Source organism: Phyllostomus discolor, chromosome 4, assembly GCF_004126475.2.
Source record: "Phyllostomus discolor isolate MPI-MPIP mPhyDis1 chromosome 4, mPhyDis1.pri.v3, whole genome shotgun sequence".
Classification (NCBI taxonomy): Eukaryota; Metazoa; Chordata; class Mammalia; order Chiroptera; family Phyllostomidae; genus Phyllostomus; species Phyllostomus discolor.
The window spans coordinates 104,171,641-104,181,310 of record NC_040906.2 but is presented as its reverse complement, the minus strand read 5'-3'; the positions used below and the strand labels follow the sequence as shown (position 1 = coordinate 104,181,310).

General features: G+C 52.0%; 2 protein-coding genes across 2 annotated transcripts; both read left to right on the top strand.

The window, feature by feature from the left end:
- Positions 1-819: 819 nt before the first annotated feature.
- On the top strand, positions 820-5,181 carry CDSN (corneodesmosin). Its single transcript, XM_036023777.1, has 2 exons — positions 820-958; positions 2,839-5,181. Exons 1-2 carry the CDS (start codon positions 862-864, stop codon positions 4,437-4,439), a joined length of 1,698 nt encoding a protein of 565 aa, XP_035879670.1. The 5' UTR covers positions 820-861; the 3' UTR covers positions 4,440-5,181.
- Positions 5,182-7,020: 1,839 nt separating this feature from the next.
- Positions 7,021-9,105, top strand: C4H6orf15 (chromosome 4 C6orf15 homolog). The gene is given in 4 exon segments (XM_028510149.1): positions 7,021-7,110; positions 7,925-7,964; positions 8,191-8,662; positions 8,664-9,105. Coding segments are annotated over 4 exon segments (1,044 nt in total).
- The last annotated feature ends 565 nt before the right edge of the window (positions 9,106-9,670 follow it).

Below are 9,670 nucleotides of genomic sequence, written 5' to 3'. Positions count from 1 at the left end.
GTCAACACCACCACCTTCCCAATTAGCCTTATTAGGCTCTGGCTCACTCACTGGCAGTCATGGTCACCAGCTGTGGGGGAGGGGCTGTGAGTGGTTTGTGAGTGATTGAGGCCCAGCTATGACAGGGGTACCCAGCCTCAGCCTCTCCCCAGGATGAGGTCCTGATGCCTAACATCCCTCATGCTGTCCCTGGAGGCCCCAGAAGGAAGAGGTCAAGGAGATGGGGTTTGGAAGGCAGATTCCCAGTTTCTAAGAGGGAAAGGCTCACTCACTGATGGAACACTTGATAAGTGTGTGGCAGGCAGATTCCCTGGGCAGTAAGGACAGGTGGCACAGGGGTGGGGTTCAGACCCTTACACTTGGAGGAGAGTAGTGGATTCCCAGGGGCTGTGGATGGGAACCTGGTTAACCAGGCAGTTGTGGAGGGTGGAGTGGGTGCAGAGCAGAGACCCAGTGAGGAGGGGAAGTTGAAATACTGGTCTGGAGGATGTGAAGTTGGATAGACCAACATAGGGAAGGCAGGCAGCAGACTGAGGGAGCCAGGTGACTGGACCTGTGGTGAGAGCAGCCTCCCCAGAGTGGGCAGCCACTGTTGGGGCAGAGCGCCAGGTTCTGGGTTAGGCAATGAGGATCCAAGGCAGACCTATCAAGGCTGTGGCCACCAGTACCTCACACTGCAGCCACTTCTGCTGCTGAGTAGGCAGATACCCCAACTGATTACTTCAGCTCCTCCTGCCACACCAACTTCCCCTGGGCACTGCCTCCTGTCTCCTCCCCTCCCCACAGTGACTCCTGCCCAGAGAATGTCCAGCCTTCCCATAAAGGCCAGGGTGTCCACCAGCTGCCGGCAGTCTGAAGGCCATGAAGTCCAGGATGGGCTCCTCGAAGGCACCCTGGACAGGGTGTGTGGGAGGGCAAGGGGTGATGGCCCTGCTGCTGGTTGGCCTCCTCCTGCCAGGTAGGAAGCAGGGAGGGTGGCTTGGGATCGAGGATGGATGGGAAGGAGGGTGTGGACCCCAGGTGAGGGAAGGCTGGGGGGATTGCGCTGGGGAAGACCTGGGGCACACCATGCCTAGGGGGAAGGTGTGCTGCACAGTCTGACACTGGGACCTGGGGGCTGCTTCTAACTGCCCTGCCACCCAGGAAAGTGACTTAAAGTCTCTGAGCTTCAGTTTCTGAAACTCTACGATGCAGTTAATGATAACATGTAGCTTCAGTCTCTCTGTGAGTCTCAAATAAGATATGTGACAGTGCTTTGGAAATTCTAGAGGGTTATATAAAAATTTTGTTGCTGAGTTCTAGAAGGTGAAGACTGGATATTGAATAGTCATAATAACTACCATTTGTAGGTATGAGCCGTTTTATTTGCCAGATACTGTTTTCTAGCACTTTCAACCTTTAGAGGAACCAAATGAGATTTGTTATTCCTAGTTTGCATGTGAAGACACTGAAGCTTGAGCACAAATACTAAGTAAAGCCATATGCAAATCCCAGGCAGGGGTGTTAGCTGGACACTTGTGGTGACCTTGTATGGCTCCTGGATGGGAACAGGCTACATAGCATTGTGGGGAGCAGAGGAGGACAGCCAACTACGGCTACTGGAAGAGCTGGGGTTTGGTGTGGAGGGGTGTGGAGAACTTCTTATTGAAGAGGGAATGAAGTCATCACAGGTTGTGAGACCTGGCTGTTGGTAGTAGGCTTGAATATCAATGGCAGTAACACATCACAATGTGTCATGCTTTATGTTTTCAAGCCCCTTCCACATCTGTGGTCACATTCAGTGCTCACAGTGACGTCATGAGGGAGGACAGACCTGGCTTCTCCAAATGTACAAACAGAACCTCAGTGAGGGCTGGTGATTTGCAGTGTGTGGCTCTGTGCATACCACTTGGGACTAGAAGGGGTTGAGGGGCAGTGGAGGAGGGTGGAGGTAGGTGCATCAGAAAGAGTTGGTTCTGCCTCAGGAGGGAGTCAAGGCAGGAGCAGCCTCAGTGGAGGTAGTTGCTCGTGTGATGGCTGGGTGGTGGGGGGTGGTGGATGGGGAGCAGGTTTGGGAGAGAGAAGCTGATGCCAGTCAGGATTCTCCCAGGAGGTTCCATCCAGTGTCCCTGTGCTGGACCAGGAGAGCAGGGTTGCTCAGGGTGAGGTGTTCCATCGGGCTGTACCAACAGGTTCTGAACAGTGGGTGCCCCCACATCCTGACCCCCACGCAGCTTTTCTGCAGGGTAGCACTGGCTTGGGGCAGAATTTCCATCCTTCATCTAAGCCTGGCCTCTCACAAAGAAGCTGCTGACCATAGTCCTAAGTGCCCTGCCCTTTACTTAAGCCCCTCGACGACCGGCCTTCTCTTTTCTCAGTGTCTCTTTTGCTGTTTGTTCTTCTTCTCTTGGCCCTCTATTGTTTTGCCTGTGTCTTCCTGGCCCATCTGGTCCCAGCATCTTGCATGGGGTTCCTCCCTGGGGATCTATGCCCACCTTGGGTATCAGTCTCCCCACTCTGCTGTCTCTGGGGCTGGTCCTGTAGGCTATTTGTCTTACTGTACCCTCCCTTTGGGTCTCCCCCTTTGCAGTCTCCTTTTCTTTTCTGTCAGTTATTTGGAATAGCTGCCCCCTCCTGGAGTAATGGAAATGTCCTTATTCTATCACCTCACTTTCATTTAGAGACAACAGCCTCTCCCTCCCTTTTCTGCCCCAGACTCTCCCAGACCAGGGAGAGTCTGGGGCAGAAAAAGAGAAATGTAAGGACAAATCAAAGTGGCAGGTGACAGAGATGGGCTTGAAATGTGAGGGAGAAAGCCAAGTCTCTCAGGCCCTTACTAACCATGACTTTCCTCACCAGGGACCTTGGCTAAGAGTATCGGGACCTTCTCAGACCCCTGTAAGGACCCCATGCGTATCACCTCCCCCAATGATCCCTGTCTTGTTGGGAAGGGTGGCTCCAGCAACTTTGTTTCCAGTTCTGGTGGCTCCAGTGGCTCCAGTGGTGGCTTCAGTGGTAGCTCCAGTGGCTCCAGCAGTGGCTCCAGTGGTTCCAGTGTCTCCAGTGGCTCAAGTGGCTTCAGCAGTGACTCCAGCAGTGGCCCCAGTGGTTCCAGTGGTTCCAGTGGCTCAAGTGGCTCCAACAGTGTCTCCAGTGGTTCCAGTGGCTCCAGTGGCTCAAGTGGCTTCAGCAGTGACTCCAGCAGTGGCTCCAGTGGATCCAGTGTTGCCCAGAGTGGTCCTTCAGGATCTGCGTTATTTAAGCCAGGGACAGGGTATTCCCAGGGCAGCTACGCCTCTGGATCTGGCTCTAGTCTACACAGTGCCTCCAGCTCCTTCCAGTCAGGCAGCAGCTTCCAGTCGGGGTCTGGACCAGCTCCACCAACCAATGGTGGTACTTCTCACTTTGTGATAAACTCTTCCCAGTCTAGAGGAGGCTCAGGCTCCTCTGTTTCTCAAACTTCCTGGATATCCAACAGTGGTGGCCAGAGGGTCAACTCTAACTTACGCCCCTGTAGTTCAGATGTCCCTGACTCTCCCTGCAGTGGGGGGCCTATCGTCTCACACACCAACTCCTACATCTCCAGCTCTCACTCCGTGTCAGGGGGTCAAAGGCCAGTGGTGGTGGTGGTGGAGCAACATGGCTCTGGTGGCCCTGGAGTGGTTCAGGGTGTCCCCTGTAGCAATGGTGGCCTTTCAGGCAAGCCCTGTCCCCCCATCACCTCTGTAGGTGATTCCTATGGCAGCTATGAAGTGGTGGGTGGCTCCTCTAATAGTTATCTGGCCCCAGGCATGACTTACAGTGGGGGCAAAATCTACCCGGTGGGATACTTCACCAAAGATAACCCTGTCAGAGGCTCCCCAGGAGTGCCCTCCTTTGCAGCTGGGTCCCCCATCTCTGAGGGCAAATACTTCTCTAGCAACCCCATTATCCCCAGTCATAGCTCCTCCAGTGCCAACATTGCTTCCTCAGCCATCGTGTTCCAGCCAGTGGGCTCGGGTGGGGTCCAGCCCTGTGTAGTTGGTTCCTCAGGCTCAAGGGGGCCCTGCTCCCTCTCCAGTTCTGGAGTCCACAGCAACCCCAGCGTCTCTGGCAGTTCTGGGTCACGCTCCCATCCCTGTGGCAGTGTTTCCCAGGGATCCTGTTCCCCACCTGGCACAGGCTCGTTCAGCCACAGCTCCACCTCCCAATCCAGCAGCAAAATCATTCTTCAGCCCTGTGGCAGCAAGTCCAGCTCTGCTGGTCACCCTTGCATTTCTGTCTCCTCCTCGGCATTGAGTGGGGGTCGAAATAGCTCTCCCCAATCTGATCCCTCAGTTGTTACCCAGCCCTGTGGCAGCTCTGGGAAGATGCCTTGCCGTTCCATCAGGGACATCCTGGCCCGGGTGAATCCCCTGGGACCCCAGCTAGCTGACCCTAAAGTCTTCCTGCCCCAAGGACAGTTACCTGGCAGTTCGTAAGTCACTTTTGCAGCATGCATGTGTGGCACACACACACACATGCACATACCCAGGGAGACGCTCCCCAGAGAGCTGCTCTGCTTCCTCTACTGCCCAGTGTGGCACATTCCCCCTTATCTTGTCTTCTTTCTTCACCTCCCCAGACTGTGGGTGCCAAATCCCTTCCCTTGTTCTCTCCAACTGTGTAGAATCACAGCTTCCTTCAGCACCCTCCCTGTCCCATATCCACTCCCTAAAATTTTCTGACATTTTTTTGACATGTGACAGTTCATTGGCTAATCCTGCCCTTTTAGATTGTTGACTGGGAAACCCTGAAATGTCCCAGAGTAACTCCAATGCCCGAGCAAGTCATCTTCTCTCCCTTTGATGGATAAAGCACCATCCAAACCATGTGAAAATAATTACCGCTTTTCACTGCCCTCTCTTTGCCATCTGGTCAACCAATGAGATCTGCTCTGGGTTCTTACCCCCACCCCCATTCCACTCCTGCCCTCCATTTTCAAGCTCCCCACACCCTCTGTGAATTCCAACACTCCCCCTTGCCTCTCAAGGCCTCCATCCCTGGGAGTCTCAATCCCTGTCCTGGCTGCCACTTCCCTCATTTTCAGATGTTGTTCTGTGTAAGGGAGGTGCTAAGGGTCTATGAGGAGACTCAAGCAGACTCCTTGCTCTCTAGACAGATGTCTAGACAGATGTCTCAATAAACTGTGTGAACTAGAAGTTGACTTTTTGCTTTCTTGGAGTCCTGGGTTCTCTTAAGACCTGGGTGGTGCTCTCCTATGCCTCTAGAAGTCCCATGTGCCCCATTTTCATTCATAAGTTGTCCCACGATTTCTCTTATACCTATAGGTCCTTCCACAAAGAAGGACAATAATGAATATTTGTTGTACTGAAAGCAGAGGTTGCCTGGTCTCCCAGATCCTCCTCTTCCCACATCTCTCTTCTGTCATTGCTCCAGGAAGTCCATTCTCTCCTCATTCCCCACTCACCTGATTCCTCCCATTCCCCTTCCCACCCAAGCTCCTTCTCCTCTGCCATTAGTTTACCTTCCCTTCTAGATACCATCCCCTCTAGGAGCCCCAACCATGGATTTCCTGGGTTTCTGGGACAGCTGGAACCTTGGGAAGGTTAGGACATAAAGACAGACCAGATTCCTGGTGACTAAGTAGGAGTCTAAGCAGGTGTTGTTCTGGGAGTTGGGGGTGAGGGAATAAAATACAGCAAGGATGACAGCATGACAGGTGCAGCCAAGCATGGTGACTCACTGGCCTGCATGACAGTGTCCCAGGCAGTGGGAAAGCACAGCCAACAGTGCCCCTCACCTCTACATTCTTGCTGCCTCTGCTGTGTGGTCCTAGGGTGAGAGCTGTGGGAGGGGAGAGAACAGAGCACTGTAGTAGAGGAGGGAGGTTGCCTCCCTGGAAGGGGAGAGAGGTGGAGAGGGTGGTTGGGGTCATGTGACCATGACCTGGAGACAGGCCAGGAAATAAGGAAGCCCAGGAAGCTCTCATATCACAAGGAAGGGAGAGGGAGTGTGCTTGTGGGCATAGTAAGAGCCTCACCTCAAGGCACACACCACCTCTTACAATCTCTGCTTGGTTGCAAAGAAATTTACCCTACCCTAAAATATAACCATTCCATCCTATTGGAATGGTGTCAGCTGGTCCCAAATTTAGGACTATTGTTGAAATTCCCAGTCCCAAACCAGCAGAAATATGTTGCATTGATCAGAAATGATCTGGGGCACCCGAGCCCACCTGCGGGGTTGAGCAAACATGGGGGAGACTCCAGAACAGTACTGTTTCTGTTGTCACTGTTGGCTTGCCCTTGGCATCTGGTCCCTGGATGCCAAGGAAGTGACAGGAATTGAGGCCCCCCAAGTCTGTGGATGGCAATTTCAGGAGGGGTACAGACTCTGATGCAGGGATTCCTCTAGTCTCTGGTTTGGTCCAGGTCAAAAGCATTTGCAAAACTGGTGGATATCACCCTGAAAGGCTGCTGCCCCTCCACCCACTGGCCAATTCTAGAGAGAAGTTCTTTACTCTTTTGGTAACTGGCCAGCAGGAGCTGAGATGAGGACAGAATGATACAATTTAGCAGTAAAATTTAGACTTCATGCAACCAGGAAAGTCTACTCTAGGTGTGTCATGGCAGCCACAGAAAAAATAAAGGCATTTAAACTCTTTTTGTTGTAAAAATTTCAAATGTATTTAAGAATAGGCAAAATAGTTAAACAATCCCTATGCTCCCATCACCCAGCCTTAACAGTGGCCAAATCATGGTCATTTGAAATAGCATTATATCACCCTCCTCTACTGTTAGTTGAAAATAACTGCTCTCTCTCTCAGTGTCTCTCATATTCTGTGGACACATTTCACCATATCTGTGGCAGGCAGGAGGATGCCCCTTGCCCCCAACATTGTCCACATCCTAATCCCTGGAACCTGTGAGTATATTAGATAACATAGCAAAGGAAATTAAGATTGAAGATGGATTTAAAGTTTTTAGTTCAGCTAACCTTCAAATAGACAGATTACCCTGGATGATTTGGATGGGCCCAACGTCATCATAGGGTCATCGAATGTGGAAGAGGGAAGAGGAAGAAGAGATGAGAGTGATGCAATATGAGAAGATCCTGCTGCTTCTGTCACTAAACATGGAGGAAGGGACTGTGAGCCCAAGATTGCAGGTGGCTTTTATTGATAGAAGCTGGAGAATACATCAAATAGATTCTCTCCTGTAGTCTCCAGAAAGGAACTGGCCCTGTCAACACCTTGGTTTTAACCCCATGAGACCTGTGTCAGACTTCTAATCTTCAAAATTGTAAGATACTAAATTTGGGTTGTTGTAAGTCATTATATTTGTTGTTATTTGTTATAGCAGCAATGGGAAATTATTACACCATTATTTCTTAAGGATGGGAATGCGACTTGTTTCCTTAGATACAGGGTCTCATCTAGGACAGCCCCTCAAATGGGGTCCACTTCTGCACCTCAGAACCTCCTGCAGTCTGGGATTAAGGCAAAGGAGCTATGTTATGTGGACGCATGAGAAAGGGGTGCTGGGAGAGAATGATCCTAAAGAGAAAGAGAAGGGAACCAAGTGCCTCTATTGTGAGATGGCAATGAAGAGGCTGAGACCCCAAGGGGAAGGTCCTGGTGTGCTTGGTGCATGCAGCCAGGGAAGAGTAGAGCTGGCAACCAGTGATGAGCTGTGAGTCAGGACAACTGGGTCAGAAAGGGGCAGGGATCTGGAGAAAAGGAACCAGGTGGGAACACCCAGCTTCCCTGGGACATTCAAGTGGCACCTGTTGACACAGACCACATTAGGAATGAGGATGGGGTGTGGATATTTATTTTCTCCACAACCAGAGGCCCAGCCTGTTTCTGCTGCCCCTGCCCCACTACTAAGATAAAGGGCTGGCTGTTTTGGGGCCTAAGCAGATGCTACAGTGGAGCATGATGCAGGCCTGTGGTGGGTACTAGGCTCTGCTGGGTCTGCTCCTGATCTACCTTCACCTTTCAGGTATGTAGGCTGGGCCCAGTGCTCAAGGAGGAGGGCATTGGGTGCCTGGGTGCCTGGAATTAAGGGCATGGTCAGGGCAACACGGTGGACACTTGGGTGACTTGGGTCCCTGTGGGAGAGTAAGGGTTGGCTTTGGTGAATTGAACACATTCAAAGTCAAGGGAACCAAGGAGTGAGTGGAGGAAGGCTTTGGGTCACCATCTGTCTCCTCTTCCTTTTCCCCAAGGTCCTTCTGCCCAGAACATCGATGTAGTGGAGGAGAAAGTTCCGTAAGACTTGGGGACCAACTTGCCTCTGCTTGGACAACATTCCTTGACCAGGCCCTCCAACCCAAAACATCATCAGACCAAACCAGATCCTGGGGCTAATGATCTAGCAAGGGTTCTTCTGAAGCCCAATACTATTCTATCAGATGACTCCCAACCAGGAGGTCCTGGGGTTCAGAGGTGGCCCTCATCTGGGTGGCTGCCCTGCATGGGTTCCTGACCCTTTGAGGATCCTTATCAGATCATGGCTGCTGCCGAGGACCACCTGGGGAAAGTACTGCCCAAAGAACCCTCTTTCCCTTCCAGTGCAGCTGCCCTCCCTCTGGGGGACAGTCCTTTGCCTGTGGGGTCCTCGGCATGCTCTGCAGGACCCTCACCTGTGGCTTCAGTCCTCCACCAGGACTCTGATTCTAGATGGCCACCCCTTCTAAGTGCTGGGAGCCCAGGGAGAAATCCTTACCCAACACCCACCCTGGTCTCTCATCAACAGGATTCAACAGCCACTTCTGTCAGGTCACCCCTGGGGGACGCTGACTCCCACCATTTCCTGGGGAGGTGCAGGTCCTAGAACTGGATGGGGAACCAAGCCCATGCCATACCCTGTGGGAATCTGGGGTCTCAGTAATCAATACCCAAGTACCAACTGGGGAAATACTGATTGGTATCCAGGTACTAGCTGGGGGGATATTAATCAGTATCTAGGTACCAGCTGGGGGAATAGTAATCGGTATCCTGGCACCAGCTGGGGGAATATTCATCTATACCCAGACATTAATAATCAGTTTTCTCCTGGAGTTCACCATCCTCCTGGCTCTTTTGGAAAAATTAAGGCTGGCTTCCCCAATTCTCAAAACCTTGGGTCACTGTTGGGTTAGGAGAATGGCAGCAGCAAGCCCCAAGGTGGAAGTCAGAGAAGGGGCCCTGCTCCCTCGCCTTTGTAGTGTGGTCTGAGTCAACATTCAGTCAGTGAGTGTCCACAGCTCCTCTGCTTTTTGCTGTCCCTGCACCCCCATGTGTGTCACCAACAAAACACAAGTAGCTGTTGAATCTGCTCCTTAGCAGTGTCTTTGCTTCTGGGTGCAAACTGAAGTGAGTTTTGTCCATCCCCATTTTCCAGCCATCACCAAGTCTCTCTAGGGACTTCCAGATGCTCTGTTGCTATTCCCATCCTTTGCAAAGGATCAAAGCCCAGGTATTTGGGGGTCGAGCCTCATGGTCTCACCTGGCCAGGTGGGAGAGCTGGTTCCAGAATTGTCCTGGAATCTGACAAGGGGAGGAGGGGCAGCAGGAGTGATTGACATGGCACTTGTGGCAGGAGGGGAAGGTGAGGTCCAGGAAGTCGGTACCAGGGCCAAGTGAGGTTGAGCACCATTTGAAACAGAGTCAGACTATGTCATTTTGTCTATGCTTGTCTTTTCTTCCCCAGGAAGTCAAGCTTTT